The sequence below is a fragment of the Anopheles gambiae genome, chromosome 3 (assembly GCF_943734735.2).
Source record: "Anopheles gambiae chromosome 3, idAnoGambNW_F1_1, whole genome shotgun sequence".
NCBI classification, from domain to species: domain Eukaryota; kingdom Metazoa; phylum Arthropoda; class Insecta; order Diptera; family Culicidae; genus Anopheles; species Anopheles gambiae.
This window is the reverse complement of record NC_064602.1, coordinates 53,561,322-53,583,319: the sequence shown is the minus strand read 5'-3', so window position 1 is coordinate 53,583,319 and position 21,998 is coordinate 53,561,322. Positions and strand designations below refer to the sequence as shown.

Genomic DNA, 21,998 nt, shown 5'->3' with positions numbered 1-21,998 from the left:
AAAAACTATGAGAGTCAAATTACCAGGGTGACCAGAAATAACGATTCCCATCGATTTTTCATATGCCTACCGATCCACAGATGAGCTTCCTACAACAACCTATTTTTCTTTTTTTTTCTACCGACAATCACAGATTTTTTCAAAATACTGACCGAGAAATCATATTACCAATAAATTTGAACACATTTTAACTTTTTTTTATGTTTTTAAACAAAAAGCATGTAGGTTGATTGGGCAAAATGAGCTACTTTGATCTACGCGAAGTGAAATTTTGAACTATTTTTTGTCGCGCGCGACGTTGTCAGTCTATGTCCATTTGAACGATTATGCATTACGGTCTTAGGGCGGTGGCAACCCAAGCGCCACCGATTAAGCTTAAACGACTGGAAAATTAAATATCCGTAGAAAAAAAATGAAAGCTCCACAGCTTCATTGGTTTGATCAATAGATGGCGTATTACCCCATATAACCAAGATACCGAAAACGCCACCAATTTCCTTTCCACCAATCACATTTTAAACGCGCACCTGTGTTAAAATGTGATTTAATTGTGCAAAGGAAACAATTAAACGTGTGTGTTTAGGTTGGTTTGTTGTAAAACATTCATGTGTAATATGTGTATATGTGTGTTTGTTTACTTGCGAATGATCTCTCCATTTCGCTGGTCAGTGCATAGTTTATAGACTAATAATATTGCTGAAGTTGAAGTGCAGTGATGTAAGTGAATGAATGTAATCAATCGAAGAGTTAAAATCCTGTTCAGCATATTGAGCATATTAGCCAACCCTTGACCAAACTTTTCCTCAAAGCATTTTTGGAAAAGGTGGGTTAAGGGTGGGCAAGATAAATACGTCGGATCGGAACTGGCAGCTCCGATTGTTCTAAAATTTGGTGGGTTAACGACTGAATCGACCACCACAAACCCACGTGGGTTTGAAGTGGTTTTACAGTGGGTTAAGGACGATTTGGTTATTTGGGACAACTCATCATTATATTACTATCCTTTTCTTGCAACGTGTTTCGACAAGTTTCATCTTATCATGACCTATATAGCCTTCTAACTTTCTGAGCAAAAATCTTTATGAATGGTCGTGAGGTCAGATACGTGGGTATCAACACCAACGACCGTTACTCAAATCTCACTTGCTTCAGTGCTGCTGGTTTCCTTTGGAGTTAAGTATTTAAACAATCGTATCGCCGTTCTAGTTCTAGCGATGCAAAACTTCAATGCAAAACCATACAACAATACAGAACAAAGGAAATGAGAAAGCTTTCCTCCAAGCGATGAAGCTCTACTGGTTGGGGTATCCCACCAACAGGTAGCGCCACCAGCTTTTTTTTGCTATTTTTAAAATGCATGAATCGTTTGCCGTCTGCTAAACGAAGTCTTCCTACATTCCATTTAGGTAGAGAGCTTGAGTCATTTAAAAGCCGTTTAGTGATCATTTAGTGGATTTGTGGCACTTGGGAACGCTTTTTCGCATGCGATTTTATCGGACGGCCTGTCAAATTTTTATATGCGATTTGACAGATAACGTCGGACGACGAAATCGCAAGTCCGACGTTATCTGTCTAATCCCACATATCCCAAATAGCCAGCTCGTTCTCTATAGCTGATTTAGGGGTGTTTAACGAAAAATCGTTCCGATGTCGTACTTTGTGGCTGATTAAGAGATAGACGGTACTTTCCGGAACTATGGAGCTTTTTAACAGGCACATGATACTCTTTGGAAATTTGCGGCTGATTCCCAAATAACCAGAATTGCTTAAGCAGCTCATTTTGGCACGCTAAAGATCGCTGCTCTAATTCGCCTTTTGCAGTAGATAAACAGCATCAAAGTTCCAGGCGGTCCTTCTAAATAGCGCCTAAGCAGCTTCCTTAAGCTACGGTGCCGGGGATTATTTTTCTTTGTGTTTTATTTTCAAGCAAGCGTCATCGATGAAATAAACAAAAGGATTTATTTTGTTTGTGTACATGTGTTTATTTTTCAATCCTTAATATTCATAAATTACACGAAACGTATCACAATTTACTGTACAATCACAATCACTTGCTTCAAAATCCCTTCTTCAAAGAACTAATCTAACTTGTACAGCAGCAATGAGATGATTGGCGGCGTCTGTCTTTGACACTTTGACAAGACCCACCTTGTACCGATGTCATGCATTAAAAAGCTATGAAGTTCCACCAAGTTCGGTACACGTTCTAAACAAGCCTTAAAGTTCCATCATGAACCCTACACATAGTGTTAATCAGCCGCAAAGTTCCAAAGAGTACCATGTGCCTGTTAAAAAGCTCCATAGTTCCGCAAAGTACCGTCTATCTTTTAATCAGCCACAAAGTACGACATCGGAACGATTTTTCGTTAAACAGCCCTAAATCAGCTATAAAGTACGAGCTGGCTATTTGGGTTAGCACTATGAGTAGGGTTCATGAAGGAACTTGAAGGCTTGTTAAGAAAGGGTACTGAACTTAGTGGAACTTTATAACTTTTTAATGCATGACATCGGTACAAGACGGCTCTTGTCAAAGTGTCAAAGACGGACGCCGGCAATAATCTCATTGCTGCTGCACAATTTAGATTCGTTAATTGAAGAATGAATATTGAGTGAAGTGATTGTGAATCATCAGTAAATTGTGTAAAATATTGTGTAATTCATCAATACAAAGGATTTCAAAATATACATTTTGTGATATTGCGGGGCTTGGCTAAAAAGATTTTGTACTTATTTAGAACAATACAATAATATAATTTATAAATCCTAAGCCCTTTTTGTGTGACCGTCCCGCTCGGACGCCTTATTCGAAGAGAGCACGATCGTCCTTTCGATCGTGCTGAGTGGCCTCTCGGCTCGCTGAGTGACCAGCCAGTCGGAGCCGAACTTTATACGCAGATTGGCTCACTTTCCGTAATTCGCCCTAAAATGCCTCCATAACAATACATATGTGTTTAGACGAAAAAAATCTTGTTGTTTATTTCATCGATGACGCTTGCTTGAAAATAAAACACAAAGAAAAATAATCCCTGACATCGTGGCATAAGGAAGCTGCTTACCCGGCGCTCTAGCAGCAATCGAACAAGACATCGAACATGAAAAATGTATGGGATTTGACATGTTCGATTTGTTGTTTATCAAATCGAACATGTCAAATCCCATATATGTTCGATGTCGTGTTCGATTGCTGCTAGAGCGCTGCCTTAGGCGCTGTTTGAAAGACAGAGCGTTTCTACATACACCGAGAATGCAGCTGAGAAAATAACTGACAGCGTGCTTTGACAGCGACTGACAGCATTTTCGGTGAGAGAATTCTCCTCGGCATGCAAAGAACGATGGAGCTGAGAAAAAATTGAATTGGCAGTTTATAGCGATTGATCAATCATAGTTTGTATTTTTGCCGTCTAATAATCGTAGAAATATTATTAAACAATAAAAGAAACTTTTTTGACTTCATTTTAGCGATTAAAATGGATTTTTTCAACATCATTTTAAAAGTCTCATCTCAGCGCTTTTCAGAGCTTCTACACACACCGGCGTGAGAAACCGATTGTCAATTTTCTCACAGCCATCTCTCACCTTCAGTCTCGGTGTATGTAGAAACGCTCACACACATAGAACTTTGATGCTGTTTATCTACTGCAAAAGGCGAATTAGAGCAGCGATCTTTAGCGTGCCAAAATGAGCTGCTTAAGGGCGGTGGCAACGCTTTTTCGCATGCGATTTTATCGGACGGTCTGTTAAATTTTTATATGGGATTTGACAGATAACGTCGGACGATGGATAATTTAAAAATAATCCAAACTAACATACAAAGTCTGAGAAGAAACAGCAAACAATAAATAAAATTTCGTTTAAAATCATGGTGGAACAGTACACTAAGACAGGCACTACAGGATAGAAATGAAGCCAGACAAATTTTTAATCAAATATTAACTCTAACTCAAATACTAAAGAATTATGGGATTTACTGGGAAGAATAAGCAACAACAACCTCCAAAATAAGGAATAAAACTTGATACACAATGAAGAAAAACAAGCAAAAATATTTATGAACCTTAATTTTACTAAAAACAAAAAATCTAAATTTAGACTACATATAGACCCAACTTTTCCCATGGATAATGAACTAATCAATAAAGGTTTGTGGGAAAAAATTCTTAAACAGAAAAAAATACGGCACCTGGAAACGACAAAATTACATACCAAATGCTGAAACACATAAATGAAGAAGTATTAGAGAAAATAATACAAGATGGAAATAACAAGTGGAAAAAAGGAAAAATAAGCAAAGATTTAAAATCCGTTTAAAATAATAGCAATACCTAAACCGAATAAAGACGTGAACAACCCCAATAATTGCAGACCAATAGCATTATTACCAACCCTCATAAAAAATTTAAATTCTGCAGTATTATTCAAATTAAAAAAAATCATAGAAACCAAAAATATATTACCTGAAAACTCCCTGGGCTTCAGAAATAAAAAAAAAACGATAAACCAATGTATAAACCTTTTTAACAACCATATCAAACACAACCAAAGACAGGACAGAATTTGCGGTGCAATATTTATAGACTTAGAAAAAGCATACAACAAAGTAACAACAAAAATTCTAATTGAAAAAATGATAGCAGTAAACATACCACTACAAATTACCATATGGGTATACTCATTTCTTAGAAATAGAAACCTACAAATAGAAAGCAACAAAAAAATACAAAACATGTTAGTGACTGACGGATTACCTCAAGGAGACGTCATGTCCCCATCACTTTTTAACATCTACACCAAAGACATTCACACAATCATAAACGACACCCAGGAAAATATCATAATCCAATATGCAGATGATTTTGTAATCCTTAGCAGTGGAAAAAACGAAAACGAACTCAAAAATAACTTACAAAAAAGTCTAAACTCCTTCACTCAGGAAATTGAAAAATTAAATCAAGTCATAAACATAAATAAAACAAAATTCATGATTTTTGGAAATAACACTCACAATATTCAGCTCAACATAAAAAACATACACATAGAAAACACAAATACGTACAAATACCTGGGCACAATAATAGACAAAAAACTAAACTTTGAAAAACACATCGAACACATAAGAAATAAAGCCACAACAAGATTAAATTTCTTAAAAATAATAAGCGCTAAACAAATCAACTTAGGTCCAGAAAACAGCCTAAAAATATACCGGGCAACAATTAGAAATATATTAGAAACAGGAGCTCCATACATATCAAACAGCAGGAAAAACAGCATAAAAACCATTAACACCCTAATAAACCAAGCAATAAGGAAGGCGACAGGATGCACAAAAACTACCCCACTCAACACCTTACACGCCATAGCATCGGAAATTCCGTTCCATATCAGAAGCCATTTTATCGTAAGGAAAGAACTAGCCAAAGATATAGTATTCTCCAGACCAATCAGACAACAATTAAACAAACAACACAGAACACAATACAAAAAGAAAAAAAAAACATTTCAAGAACAAACATACGATACCCAAATAACCATGATACCGAAAACGCCACCAATTTCCTGTACTAAAAATCCAGTTGCATCGAACAAAGCCAAGAAACTGTCAGTTTGGTGGGTTAAACCACACGGCATCAGAATCGGCCACTTCAATGTTGTTAAAGTAAGTTTTTATACACGGGTAATTAATTTGCTAAACATTTATCACCCCAAAATGTGTTTAATCGTGCAAAGAAAGCAATAAAACTTGTGTGTTTAAGTTCATTTGTTGTGAAACATATTTGTGTAAGATGGGGATGCGTGTGTTTGTTTATTTGCAAATGGACTCTTTCATTGCGCTGGTCAGTGCACAGTTTATATATCAATAATATTGCCGAAGCTATGCTCTGATGTAAGTGAATGTGTTGAAGTAATCGATGTGTTAAAATCATGTTCAGCATGTTGACCTTAGCCCGCACTTGATGCATCTTTTTCTCGTCAACATGTTTGGAAAAGGTGGGGCAAGCGTGGGCAAGGTCAATACATCTTGTTAGAACTGACAGCTCCAATTGTTCTAAAATTTGGTGGGTTAACGACTGAATAGACCACCACTAACCACCGTGGGTTTGAAGTGGCTTTACAGTGGGTTAAGGCCGATTTGGTTATTTGGGTAAAGACTTACATATACTAAAAAATATGTATACAGCCAAGAATAATGACTTAACAACACAAATAAAAATAAACACAAGTCTCACACTAGATATAGGATCTAAAAACAACAAAAATGCCCAAACAATGAGCGAATGCTTGTTACCACCACACCTACCAGGTCACCGCTCCTAAAAAAAGACCGAAGCGCGGAAACGCTAAACGGACCGATGAATCTGCTGACGATGGCCCGTCGGACGAATAGCAATCTAGCATTGCATCCGGCGATGCACCTCGCTCAGCTCATCCTAGTCTCTCTATCTACTACCAACATGTACGTGGTCTACGAACGAAAACTACAAATCTTCGCCTGGCGCTATCAGAATCTGTATATGATTTTATCATCCTCACTGAGACTTGGCTTACTCAGTCCATATCTTCTTCGCTCCTCACTGACGATCATTATCATATCTACAGGTGCGATAGGAATCTTTCCAACAGTGCCCTCTCACGCGGTGGGGGTGTTTTAATTGCATGTTCCTTTTCAATACCGACATGTGAAATCGCATCGCCTAATACCATACTGGAACAACTTTGGATCAAAACATTGCTGCCAGGTGTCTCTGTTTACATCGGCGTTGTTTACATTCCGCCTAGTCATGTGAATGACCCCGCAGTGATGAACGCTTTACATGATAGTGTACGTGAAATTTCAAGCCGCATTAAAGAGAGCGATTTATTATACGTCTTCGGAGATTTCAATAAACCTGACATCAGATGAGAGCTGACTAATACATAAGAAGCCACTAAATGCTCTCCATGTTATTCTGTCATGCATTATACACCTTTATGCAATTCCGTGGCTAATACCGATTTCGTTGATGGGTTGCATAGTAGCGGATTTCAGTTGAGCGGTATTGCAAATCAATCTGGGCGTCAATTGGATCTGGTCTTCGCAAACCTAGCCGCAACCAATATTTTGTGCGACTCAATCACACCTCTGCACTCTGTGAATGGTACTTCGGCTCTAGAGAACTCCCTCCCATACGTAACACAATGTAGTATTCCACTTCTCAGTGAGGACTTTCATCATCCTTCATTGGATATGATGATTTATTATCCCGCACAATTATCCCACACCACCAACAGTCACACTCGCAGTACAGTCAATAGAAATTTCTTCAAAACGAATGTTGAACGTATGAATTCTCTTATTGTGTCGTTTGACCGCAATTTTGACTGCTCCAACTTTGCCACTATCGACGAAGCCACCGATTTCTTTAGCGTTTTTATGCGCTCAGCGATTCTGCGTTCCTGTTGCTCAACGAAAGTCTGGCCCCGATTGGTCTAATGCATCTTTAAGACGGTTGAAAAAAAAATAAAATCTAAAGCCTACGCGGATTACAGTAGAACGAGATCATCGCTGCATAGGAGAATTTTTTTCAATGCACTGAACAATTATCGTCGACAAAATCGTGTGCTCTACCGCTCCTTCATTCGCCGTACTGAAAGGCAGCTGTTTTCTAAGCCGAAACGGTTCTGGAGCTTCTGGTACAAACGGTGCAATATAAGAAGTATCCCTCCGTCAATGAGCTAAAATGGCGAAAATAGTATCGATACATCCGATATTTGCAACACTTTCGCCAATCGCCAAATAGTTCGCTGATGCATTCACCCTTCCTGTTCACAATCCTAACACACTAGCTGAGGCCACTCGCAACACTCCATCGGATGCTATCGACTTTATTTTACCCACAATTGACGAAGCACTAGTTGCGCGCACACTCAGCGATATAAAACCATCTACATCATCTGGACCTGACAATATTCCCGCATACATTTTGAAGCACTGCCGTCAATCACTCGCACCCATTCTTGCCAAAATATTTAATGATTCCCTTATGCGTGGCATGTATCCTGCGTCCTGAAAACACGCGCGAATGGTTCCTATCCATAAGAAAGGCAGTCGACTTCATGCTAGTAATTATCGTGGCATTGTTTCCCTATGCGCTTGTGCAAAGGTGTTTGAGCTCATTCTATACAATCCGCTACTCACAGCAGTTCAAAACTATATGAGCCCTAGTCAGCATGGATTTCTCCCAAGGAGATCTTCCACCACAAATCTTGCTGAATTTGTTGGTTTCTGCTTCGACCACATGGATCGTGGTACTCAAGTTGATGCAGTATATATCGACTTCAGGGCTGCGTTCGATAGTATCTCTCATGATATTCTACTCTCGAAGCTAAAAAAACTCGGTTTCCTCGACTGGCACATCACCTGGCTGCGTTCTTATTTAACTGGTCGTTCGTACTACATAAGCATAGGATCTCATCGTTCTCACTCCTTCACCAGCTCCTCCGGTGTGCCTCAAGGGAGTAATTTGGGACCGCTACTCTTCCTCATCTATATAAATGACCTATCTTTTGTTTTACCGCCAGGCCAACACCTAATGTACGCCGACGACGTAAAAATATTCGCTCCAGTTAGAAACGACAGTGACTGTGTACGCCTTCAAATGTTCCTTGAGAATCTCGACAGCTGGTGCAGCAGAAACGCGCTCCAAGTGTGTGCTGATAAATGTCAGTGTATATCATTCAGCAGAGCCCGTTACCCCATCACGTTTACATAAACTATGCTCAACACGGCTTTGGTTCGCACGACATGTATCCGTGATCTGGGGGTGCTACTCGATCAGAAGATGTCATTTCGCCCTCACATTGATAGCGTTGTTGCGAAGAGAAATCGGCTACTTGGTCTAATTACGCGGACCTGTAGCGAGTTTACCGATCCCATGTGCGTCAAGTCGATCTTCTGTGCCATCGTAAGGTCGTGCCTGGAGTACTACTGCCCGATCTGGTGCCCGCTTGGCGTTGGTGACATCAATCGCCTCGAAGCCATTCAACGGAGAATCACCAGGTACGCGGTTCGACTCCTTCCATGGCAATCCCACCATGCTCGGCCCTCCTACCATCAGCGGTGTCTGCTTCTCGGACCTGAACCACTCTGCTCTCGACGCAAAAACGCCCAATGCCTTTTCATATTCCGGCTCCTTAACGGAGAGATCGATTCCCCGGCATTACTAGCTAGAATCAATTTGTTCGCTCCCTGTCGGATTCTTAGATCTAATTTCCATCTCCGTGTACCGCGTACCCGCAACAACCATAGCCAGGGACACTCCATTATACGTATGTCCCTCGAGTTCAATGAAGTGTTAGATTTGTTCGATTTTAGTATGTTTACTTCCACGTTGAAGGAGAAATTGCGTCTACGTCACATTTAATGTTTGCTTATAACTAGAGGTTTATTTATATGCTCCTTAATTTAATCACAGTCGGTTCCCGGGTTACGCGGTTCTCGACTTACGCGGATTCGGAGATACGCGGTTTTCTAAATTTGACAGACCATATGTCAAATCAGTACAATTTGCTTCAAGTTCGGTAAAAATTTCATTTTGGCTTACAAATTGAAACTGCTTAAAAGCCAGAAATATTAGAATTTTTTGCACAAATCATATCAAATAAATGATAAAGTGTATAAAAGTACTAAATTAAATTAAAAAACTCTGAGTAATGAATCGTATTTTATTCAAAAAATGTGAAATTCGACTTACGCGGATATTCGAGTTACGCGGATTCGCCGAGAACGCAGAAACCGCGTAACTCGGGAACAGACTGTATAAGGTTGCCAATTAGACACGATGGTCCGTCGGTTATATATATGAAATAAATAAATAAATAAATAAATAATAAAAAATTGGATTTATTACAGATTCTAACTGGAATATTGAATCAGAGGAACCTCCCCATTTCCGCTAGACTGCCGCCCATGGGAATATCTTTATCTGTATTTCGGCCCGTGATCCTAAATGAGTGTGATACGGACGTCACACGAAGCGTAAACTTTGGCGTAAACTGAATTTCAGCCATACAACCCTATAATCTTTTGACAGGAAGTTTACGGTCTCCCATACAAATCAAGCGTAACCTTTTTGAGTTTACGCCTCGTGTGACGTCCGTATGACATCGCCGAGCTAGATGTTTCATATCAAAATCGTTGTGTTATGTTTCCTGGGTGCGTAAACCCTTTGACAGTTCCACGATGCAAAAATATGCACAAACCAAGGTGGATTAAAATATCAGGTGGTGGATAAGGGCTTTTGGGGGGTCGCCATAGTTGAGGGACTTTACGTCATTTTAAAACCGTTAACCATTGGTTTCCACACACAAAGCATAGCAAAAAGAACAGATTTCTTTGTTATTATGTGCATTTTTGTGTGTCTAATGATTTTATCGAAAAAATTAGATATATTAACAAAAGATTGGATGATTTGTTTATGCAAGAAATTTAAAATCATGTGAGTAAGAGTTCTAATTTCACGTAAATTGTCCATGCGGCTCGTAGATAATAAGGAATCAATGTGAAAATTGAAAAAAATAATGATTTCTTAGTTTTTATCATCAAAAATGTCGAAAACACAATGAATTATAGAATAAATTCACGGAATAAAACAAACTAACACACATTAATCCATGTTCTTATGTTTAATAAGAACTCGCAAAGTCCAAAATATATTTTTAAAGAATATTTAATCGAAAAAATGGAGTAGATAAATTATTTGAACAAATTTAATAAATGTAAACAAAGTTTGAATCCTGGGGACCTTACGTCAAGTGACGAATTGTCAAAATGCACTAGAGTCCACCACCTGATATTTTTAAATCCACCTTGGCACAAACCCATAATAAAATAATGGCAAAAAATACACAAAATAAAATACAGTGGAGCGCCGTCTACACGGGTACCTTTTATCCGTGCTGTTGAGAAATGACAGTTCAATACAAAAGTGACATTGGGTTATGAGGAGGATATTTGAAAAAGCGATTATAAGAGCACATTGTCATAACAAAAACACTATAATTCATGTCAAATTTTAAAAATTCTCTTTTGAAAAACATAAAGTTAATGAAAACTGGGTTATTTTTTATCAAAAAATAAGAAAAATTTCCAAAAAATAACCAGAAATTGGTGATAAAATATATCATTTGACCCATTATCCGTGTTATTCGCTTATCCGGGCGAAGTCAAGTCCCGAGAAGCCCGGATAAACGGCGCTCCACTGTAATGTTGGCCCATTCTGCAAACCATTGCACAAAAGATGATGTGCGAAATGTGCCAAAACACTGAATGGGTTAAGAGAAAACACTCTTGAATAGAATTATATCATTTTTTATTATTTTTTCTTCAATGGGATGTCTGTAACCGTTTTAAATTTTGAATGGATTGAATCCTTGATGCCCAAGATTGATTATCCTGCTATAGCGGAATTTTGGGATATAATACCCTAGTACTTTATACTTACTAAAACATGTTTAATAAAAGCCAAATTTTCCTTTTTGCCCATTTTACACTTTTAACTTACACATGAGTCTTAGAAATAATAAATGCAAAAACCACTGTGTTTGAAGTTTTTCAGAAATATTAAAAAAAAAACGTGATTTTGTAAGCTATGAGGCAGAGACGGCCACCTAGATAAAATAAAAGATTTTTTAAGTGTGACAGTAGTGAATGTGAACCTACATATTTTGATTAATCTGTGTATCTTATGCAAGCATCCACAAATGAGGTCCAAAACGGCCGAAGTAATACAAAATCATGAAAAAGTCTGCGCCCTTGCGTTCCGGCATCCACCCGACCCGCATCCATGCATACATTCCGGGTACGTTCGTTTACAATAGGTGACCACTAACGGGATGTTTTTTAACTGGAGTGCTTTTTAACTGGAGGTTCGCTAACTGGAGTGATTCTTAGTTTTAAAAAACTCTTAAACGTCAAAACATGAAACATCCGGAATCTCACGAAAAGAAATTTATCGCAAATGTACATTTTTCACACAAATGTAGGATGTATTACCTATGTTTGTTACTAATTTATGCCATCACACGAATTACTACACTTTATATCAACAAAAATGAAAAAAAAATTGATATGTTTATTCAAGTTGACACCAATGAAAACAATCAATCCATAGCAACGTTACTCCAGTTAGCGAACGTTGTTCGTTAACTTAAGCTTGTTTACCTCTTAGATAGCGGTCACCTACTGTATAAGCCTATCCCTCTTACGTTAATGGTGAAGATATAATCGTATGCTATAGGCTCTGCATTCGGGCATGGACAGGCCCGTGGGCGTCGTGTGGATGCTCGCAAAGCGAGTCCATCATCATGGTCCAAAAGACCATGACTGTACCGCGATATTCTACATACCTCCCTATTTATTGCCATCAATAGAAAAACGAGATGTTTTATGTACATACTTTTATAAAGTAAGGTAAAATGTTATTGAACTTTTTAACACTAAGCATTGTAAATCAGTCGCCTATAATTTTCAACTGGAGGATTGCATCATTCCAACTTCTGTATCCCCTGAAGTACTTGGTACACTCACAGCTCCAGGCAAACATTCTACAATAGTTCCTTTGCTACTTTCTTTTACTAAATAGTAAACTGTTTTTCTAGTATCCGCCATGACTTCCTTCACTAGATTGGCAAAGAATATCACATGCTTTGGTCGTTCGCTGTACCTTTCGTATTGGTCAAGACTATCTTGTAGTTTCAGTGTCAGATCATAGTTTTTTTGAATTTGCTCTAGTATCTGCTGCTCAGTAGGTGTTGATAAGCTTTGACTGGCAAGCCATTCTTTGATTTTCATCTGAAAATGTTTGATTATTGCTAGTATGTTGGAAAGTGCATTTAACAAACGAATTGAATCTTCTTTGTATTCGCAGTCTTGCATTGAAGCATATCGTAGAACCATGGCATGTAATTCACAGAACACTTTTTCCTCGCGGTTTAATTCGTAATAAAGCTCATCATAGCTGTTGGTTGTTGCAAGAAACGTGTCCCCATAAGTTATAAAAAGATTGAAAATATTAATAACCTAAAAATGTACAAATACTTGAATTAGTAGCATTAAAACATGAATTATTTTCAGTTTAACATTATTTTTGTAGTTATTTTTTACCTGTAATGCTAAATCAAATATATTACATCTCTTCATGAGATTTTGTTCTTGGTAGATGAGAAATTTTAATAAACTTATTATTGCCGTCCATAAATCCTTCCAGTGATATGCTATTCGTACGCGGCATCGTTTTTGGTAGATAATTACGCGATGTATTATTCCAACGCATAAAAGATAAAGCTCTATAGGAAACTTTTTCAGCAAATGTGAAACGATGAACTCCACTAAAAGATCTGAAAATACAAAAGCATTTTTTTAATTACTTTAAAATAGTACATAGTTATGTTACAAAAATGTTGCACACGCTGAACTGCATTGGAAATTCTGGTCCCATGTTGACCAACGTGACTCCAAAGCATCAGCATATAATCTGATAGTTCAACAGTCAACATGGTATCAGGGGAAAAGCAGCCAATGCATTTGCCGGGATGAAATTCAAAAAATCAACTTTGTAATAGCGCAATTCCAAATAATAGGTTTTAATACTAAGGGTTAAACTAAGAAAAATACCAAATATGAGCTCTGTATCTGTTCTGGTTCTCTAGAAAACACCTCTCAAAGTCGAGATTTGTTAAAAAAACGCAGAAATTTTTTTGGAAAACTTTGAACCTTTGTAACTTTTTCAAATATGAACCGATTTTGATAAGTTTAGACATTTTATAAAGGATATTTAGTCAGCTTTATAAACACATGAAAAATTTTGAGCTAAGTTAATTTTATGCAAAAATATACGATAATAACTGAAGAAACCTCCTGAAAATTTTCATCATTTTAACTTTTGACTTGATGCCATTATAAAAGTGGCGTAGAGTGGCGTTGTCTCATATATGTCACATCATAGTGTAATATATATACTATCAATCTGTGAAGAAATATTCTGCGAAAGTTTGCGAACGCGAATTTTATTGAAGTTTTTTCACATCAACTTTTTCTAAAAACAGACACATGCGTAACTAGGCGGCTCCATAGGTGCCTAGTGTAGCGTATTTCGTGTATTCTACAAAAATATATTCTACGTGCTTTTGATCAACTTTCATTTCAATTACGAACCTGTGTATCTTAGTTTCAGCTCATGTACTTATCTAATATGTAAATTTCTATTCTAACCTAACTTTATCATTAAATATAATAAAGCAAATCAGAACCAAATACCTTTTGGTCCTACTGCAGATTATATATAAGGATATAAGGAAAATACTCGCAACTCGTACGACTTAACAACATGCCCATCATGGGTTCAAGCCCCAAATAGACCGTGCCGCCATACGTAGGATTGACTATCCTGCTATGGTGGGAAATCAATAATTAGTCACTGAAAGCCAAACCCACAAGAGGTAAAGGCAGGCCTTGACCGACAACGGTTGTTGAGCCAAAGAAGAAGAAGAAGATAAGGAAAATAATTCTTAAATTATACGCATAACAGGAAAACGTTATGAATGCAGTAGCATCTATTGGCGTTTTGGGAGAAGAAACTCCCAAAACTCATGACAAACTAAATATAAGGATAGAGGGGAGATGCTACAAAGAATATTTTGCAAGAAAGAAAATGCATCCAGAAGGACATTTTGTATAATGAGCTGTATTCCTCTGATTCGTTAACCAGTTCAATATCAGTAGCTACACGCACTAAAACAAAGACAGGGTTTAACTTTACAAATGAAGTAAATACTTAGTTTGTAGCTATCGTACAATTTTGATTTTTTCAGATAGTTGTAAAACCAAGAAGGAATTTGTAGTTTTATTACCCCTTCTGAAGGCAGTACAGCACTTGGAAAGGTATTGGATGAATATTCAAAGACTAACAATATGTGCTGCTTTTCATTACGAATATGGGAAGTACTTTATTTCAATGCACCTGCTCTATCCAATTATTTAAATGCCTTTATTCATGTCTTTAGAAAAGTGAACTAGACGTCAGGAGCTTGTAATAGCAGCCACCTAAGTTGTGTGTGTAAATTTTTAATATTTGTACTACCTGTGAGTAAAAGTGACGAGAATTAGCTACAGTTGTCCTATACAATGCAGAAAAAATTATCTTATTCAAAATTATTATGTTTTGTTTATATATTATTATTATTATTATTTATTTAATCTTCATTATGGAACATTACAGTATATTTTAAAATGGTTTATACTATTAGCAACAAATAATACAAGAAAAAAAACACACAAATTTAATAAAACTAAACAAAGATCCCTTAAAACACTATTTTATGTAGCGCCACCTGGTGGTATGGATGCGAACTACAAATAAAATGTTATTTACTATCATAATACTTTACTACAAACGATAAAAACTAACCATTCCTGCAAAAATAATTTTATCCCGCAATTTGTTCTAAACTGCCCATTGTGCAATGGGAGCAACTCTTGAACGACCACCTAGCAGTCTTATTTCGCCTTGCAGTCGTATCAATTCGATTTATTTAGAGTAATAAAAGTGTAAATATATACATGATACATTGATATACAGTGGAGCGCCGTTTATCCGGGTACCTTTTATCCGGCTTTCCGATTGTCCGTGCTGTTGAGAAATGACAGTTCAATACAAAGGTAATATTGCGTTATGAGGAAGATATTTAAAAAAGCGGTTATAAGAGCACATTGGCATAACAAAAACACTATAATTCATGGCAAATTTCGAATATTCTCAATGGAAAAACATGAAGTGAATAAAAACTGGGTTATTTTTACCAAAAAATAAAATAATTTTTCAAAAATGTATCAGGAATTGGTGATAAAATATATCATTTGACTCATGATCCGTGTTAATCGCTTATCCGGTAGAGGTCAAGTCCCGAGAAGCCCGGATAAACGGCGTTCCACTGTATTTACATGTTTGTTCGTTTATCCGGGTACCTTTTATCCGGCTCTTTGGTTATCCATGCCGTTGAAAAATGACAGTTCAATACAAAGTTGACATTGAAAAAGCATATTGAAAGAGCATATTGTCATAACAAAAATAACTCTGAATCATGGAACATTTCAAATATTCTCTTTGGCAAAGCATGAAGTCAATAATAAAAACTGACTAGGATTTACCTAAACACAACTTCTTCTTCTTCTTTTTAAGCACAACAACCGCTGCCGGTCAAGGCCTGCTTGTACCCACTAGTGAAGTGGGCTTGGCTTTCAGTGACTTTTTGTTACCGTAGTAGGATAGTCAGTCCTACGTATGGGGGCACGGTCTATTCGGGGCTTGAACCCATGACGGGCATGTTGTTAAGTCGTTCGAGTTGACGACTGTACCACTAGACCGGCCTACTTGATAAAAGATTATTTAAATAATATACAGCTACAAGCCTGGATTTACTGTCTACCCTGTAAGGAATAATTATAAGCGTTTATCACTAGAAGCACTGTAATGTCATATTAATGTAAAGAAAACTGGCTTTGATATCTTTGGTATGCGGTTGATAGCATCTCAATTCGATTTTTTTATTTATTGAGTTGCTAATAAAGATCTTAAGCTATTTGAATATGCATTCTTTACATTTTCGGAAGTTTTATATGTGCTAATAACTGATGAAAAAACGACAAAAAAAAGCTTTACAAATATTGCTTTTTGGTGATTTAGCTTCATGACACTAACGTGTAAAGACTTTACCCCGTGGCAAAGATATTTTTCATCTGCTATCAATTGTTGATTGACAGATGTCATCACACAACCTTAAAAAAGAGTAACCGGAAGTCATGGACCAACCAGCTAGGCTAATTCCCGGTTTTCCCGATTGAGTGGCCACCCTGCTTTGAGCTTAATACCGTCACTTACACATAGACGGTTACATATAGATAATACGTTCAAATACACATAGAGCGACAACATCTCGCGCGACAAACAGTAGCTCAATTTTGCAAACAGTGTTTTTGTCTCGCGCGACTTTTGTACTGGGTCTGAAACAATCTAATTATCGAGTTTGATAATGTTCAAAACTCAAATACATAAATTAGAACACATTTTAACTCATTTTTTATGTTTTTTTAAGCATGTTGGTTGACTGGGCCAAATGAGCTACTTTTTGTCACGCGAGACGTTGTCGCTCTATGTCTATTTGAACGGTACGGTACTGAAGCAGCACTGTTCCTACTCATTCGAGCACATAATAGCATAATCGAAGATAATCGAATGCAATTTCCGCTCGCTGCTCCGAAAGAAAGGAAGATTTTTACGTCGATGATCTTATTACGAGTGCTGATACCGAAGAAGAATCAAGACAACTTCGTCTTGAAGCAAAATCCTTACTAGATAGAGGTGGGTTTCCGTTGCGAGTGGGCGTCAAATTGCCCGCAAGTGTTGCCAGATGCACAAAGGGTCCTCAAAGCCTGATGCTGTTGTATGAATCAAATTTAAACTGCGCAGTTACAACTTTAGGCCTAGTTTGGAATCCTGTTACTGATTCCCTGAGTATACGAGTACGATCAAAGGTGAGCAGGTAGTAACAAGGCGTAGCGTTTATCGGACTGTAGCTCGAATATATAATCCGCTGAGTAAAATCGATACTGTAAATGCTAAAGCGAAACAATTTATGCAACATTTATGGACGCTAATCAAGACGACAAGCAATATGGATGGAACGTGAAACCACCGACAAACCGACATGACACTTCGAACAAAATGAGCTTCAAAAGTTGTCTCTCTATTTCAAATGAAAATACGTTAAACACTAGCGCCATCTCTATAATGATTCGCTTACTACACTGACACAGAGAACAAACGGTGAAAGTAAGGCTCAGCCCTCTACGTTACGCTAGCGTTACGCGTAACGCCTGTTTATCACAAACCCAAGCAGCATTTTTGAACGTTTGTTTTAACCGCCGTGGATGAGCAAATTAATAGATTATTATGGCTTAATATTGTTTTCTTTTATATGATAATTAGAAAATCTAAAATTTTTGAACAAACATAAATAAGTACAGCAATCGCTAATAAAGATAAATTCATTGATAATTGTTTAGTATAAATATATACTAATATTATTATTAGGCTATCATTTTTAACAGCAATCAGAGTTGTAACAACTTCAAGAATTATAATTATACCAATCTTTTACATAAATAGGGTAAATAATAAAAAATGATTTTTTTATCTATTTACCCAGTTATTGATAAAGTAGGATAATGAAATACTTACAAGTATTTTCCAAGTGCCACAAATCCACTAAACGACCACTAAACGGCTTTTAAACGACTCAAGTTCTCTACCTAAACGGAATATAGAAAGACTTCGTTTAGCAGACGGCAAACGACTCATGCATTCTAAAAATAGCAAAAAAAGCTGGTGGCGCTACCTGTTGATGGGATACCCCAACCAGTTGTGCTTCATCGCTTGGAGGAGAGCTTTCTCATTTCCTTTGTACTGTTGTATGGTTTCGCATTGAAGTTATGCATCGCTAGAACTAGAACGGCGATACGATTGTTTAAATACTAAACTCTAATGGAAACCACCAGCACTGAAGCAAGTGAGATTTGAATAATGGTCATTGGTGTTGATACCCGCGTATCCGACCACACGACCATTCATATAGATTTTTGCTCAGAAAGTTAGAAGGCTATATAGGTCATGATAAGATGAAACTTGTCGAAACACATTTCAAGAAAAGGATAGCAATATAATGATGAGTTGTAATACGCCATCTATTGATCTAACCAATGAAGCTGTTGTGGAGCTTTCATTTTTTTTCTATGGATATTAAATTTTCCAGTCGTTTAAGCTTAATTATGGCGCTTGGGTTATTAACTTCATTAACCTCATTTTTAAAAAGAGCCCTTGCATCTAAAGTAATTTTTATTCGAAATGGCCGGAAACATTGATTGAAAAGGTAATAATTATATTTGAAATATATAATTTAATTATAAATATTTTTTATATTTTATATTTTCTAATCATAGGAAATGTTAGTCCAATTGAAAGCTTTTGGGGTGTTCATGAGCTTCCTTCTTTCAGACTTTTTTCATTAATCATAGTGCAACAATGAAAAATATTAAACCTGTACACAGAAAACTTTTTTTACTGAACTTCAGTAAAATTTTACTGAATTTTTTTTAACTGAAGTTTCAGTAATCCTTTCAGTAAAAAGAATGTTTACTGAATCATTCAGTAATGTCCGGTGCTCACCAAAATGACAGCTCGTTTACTGAAATCCCAGTAAAGCCATTCTCATATTACTGATTTTTCAGTAGTTAGTAGCGATTAAAAAAATGACGAAATACTTCTTTTAAATTGAGTTTTTATTGATACGCAGATATTGCTAGTCGCTCAGTTCATATTAATACATGTTTTGTGTTGTTTTATACAGTTTTTATACTGTATTTCACCGCCGCAAGTGTAGATGGTTCAGTAGGCGCTCACAGACACCACGCAATTTCAGCAAGCACAGTGGATTGTAGCAAACATTTTACACACCAACACGGCTGCCAATTGCTTTAAATTAATCCCGTAAGCCGAAATATCACCTGAAATTTCACCAGGGTGCCTGTAAGCGCCTACAAAATCAACTTTTTGCACATCACGAGCAAATAGGTACCGCATTGTTTTGTTTTGATGTTCTAACTGACAGGTCGATTTGACAGAATGAATTGCTGCATTTTCAGTAATTTGTTTTACTGATATCCAGTGAAACGACTAATTTGACACTTATTTTACTGATTTTCAGTAAAATGTGTATTACTGAAATGCGTTCAGTAAATTGTTTTGCTGAAAGTCAGTAAAAACATGACATTCATACTGAAAATCAGTAAAATATTCTATTACTGAACCGTTTCAGTAAAAAACTTTACTGAAGCAGGATGAGAAAATTTGCTGTGTAGTATTGTGGAGATTTGACCCCTAATTAGACCATAGTGCCGGATCGGAACATGACCATCACCGCGACAACTGTGCGAAAATCTGAATGTCAAAAATAAAGATCATTCGTTTACGGATCGTTGTACTGACAACACCTTCAGCCTTCGGTTTATTCTTCTGCCTTGCGTATTTGTCCTTTTGTGATACGTTCAACGTTAAATTCAAATTAGTTAAATTCGAGGTTTACAAACCTGTTATTTAATTGTTATTTAAAAATTAAATCTCCTAGAAATTTATTCATCTTAAAGCAATTAACTTTTTTTTTCATCGCAATTTAAAATATTTTGTATTCTAATAATGTACACTGGTCAGTCGCCTGGATGACAAAACTGTAATAAAAATGCTGCTTGGGAATATTTTAAGGGATGTAACGCTTCTCCAATGTAACGTAGAGGGCTGAGCCTTACTTTTACCGAACACTGCTAAATTCCCTTTTTGTTTTTCTTCACAAATTCCAATGCGTATTGTTTTATGTACTTCTCACATCTTTTGCATTGATTTGGAAACTTATAAAATGATTTTCCTGGGTGTTTTGTCCAATAATTCTCACAAAATCTTGCCTCACACTTCCTTCGCAATTTGTATTTATAAAAGTTGTTTACATCGAAGCAGCAGTGAACAGAGCTTACTTTGACAGAAGTGATCGCCTCACTGGTAAATGACAATACTTTCGTGTGGGACACTTTTGTAACGCCAGTGTCACGTCGGTTTGTCGGTGGTGAAACTTCTACGCCAACTGCGTGAGGAATGGCAACTATTTGAAACAGAACTTGTTCATCTAAAGGAGATCAGCATTCCGAGGCTGGTTGCTATTGCTCATCCGGATTCCATTCAACTTCATGGGTTCGGCGATGCCTCAGAAAGCGGCTACGGTGCATGTGCATATGTTCGTATTAACAGAGCTAAAACACCTTTACTGTTTGATGATTCTAAGAGGAATGAACATTTCATTAACTACATTCTGTTAACACTATTTCATAGAATACTACGATCAATTGTACACCAATATTTCATAGTATACTTAAATCAATTGTAAACTTCAGCAGTTCGATGTATTGATTCAACCGGGACAATGTTGTCACAGCTATTTGTGTCCAAATCAAAGGTGGCACTAGTGTTATCTAAGAAGTACACCATAGCAAGACTCGAACTGTGCACTGTTCATTTGCTTAGCAAACTGATAGCTAAAGTGAGAAAATCGATCAACATGGAAGTACAAACATACTGCTGGACCGATTCTACTACTGTGTTATATTGGTTGAAATCTTCTCCCAATCGATAGAAAACTTTTGTGGCAAACAGAGTATCACAAATCCAATGCACAACTCAAGGTATCGAATGGCGACATGTTCCTGGTATACAAAATCCAGCTGATGCAGTGTCAAGAGGAAGATTTTCGACCGAAATAATCAAAGATGATATTTGGTGGAGTGGGCCAGATTGGCTCCAAATGGACAAAACTGCTTGGCCAAATTACAAAATTTCAAATGCCGAGGATTTGAAGGTCGTTGAAGAAGAGCGCATTACATGCGCACTAACTAGTGCGGTAGATGTGGAGTCGTTCATCAATCGTGCTTGCGAGGCTGATATTTTTGATTAATTGAAGCGAGTAGTATCCTACGTCTACAAATTCTTTGATGAACGAAAAGGCGATGCACACAACACAGAAACTAATGAGATAAAATCGTTACAACGAGCGAAGAAGATCGTAAAACGCTTGGTGCAAAGAGTTTCCAATGCAAAGGAAATCGAATCGCTGAAGCAGGGGAAACCTATTAGTCGTTCATCACCATTGAAATTGTTAAGTCCAATCTGCAAGGACGATGGTCTTATTCGAGTGAGAGGTCGGTTGTGCAATTCAGGCATAGATGAGGAGCATAAACATCCAATTTTAGTGCCAGGAAAACATCGCATACTAATTGCTAACCATTATCACAAGACGCTATTGCATGGAGGAGCTCAAATCATGATAAATACTATTCAGCAGAAGTATTGGATAGTAGGCGGTCGAAA

The 21,998-nt window shown here is 37.1% G+C and overlaps 1 protein-coding gene across 7 annotated transcripts in view; it reads right to left on the bottom strand.

The window, feature by feature from the left end:
* Nucleotides 1-12,090: 12,090 nt before the first annotated feature.
* The window catches only part of LOC1275345 (armadillo-like helical domain-containing protein 3), a 32,621-nt gene continuing 22,713 nt past the window's right edge, over nt 12,091-21,998 (bottom strand). For 2 of the 7 annotated variants that reach the window (XM_061655604.1, XM_061655603.1), the window contains 2 exons: nt 13,142-13,374; nt 12,091-13,057 (listed from right to left, as the gene is read on the bottom strand). In XM_061655604.1, coding sequence (XP_061511588.1) covers nt 12,506-13,057; nt 13,142-13,374 — 785 coding nt within the window. In that variant the 3' untranslated portion in view covers nt 12,091-12,505. Of the gene's footprint in view, nt 13,075-13,141; nt 13,375-15,280; nt 15,666-18,272; nt 18,344-18,374; nt 18,538-21,998 lie in introns of those variants that run through there. The other 5 variants (XR_009765923.1, XR_009765924.1, XM_061655607.1 and 2 more) reach the window with 5 other exon arrangements.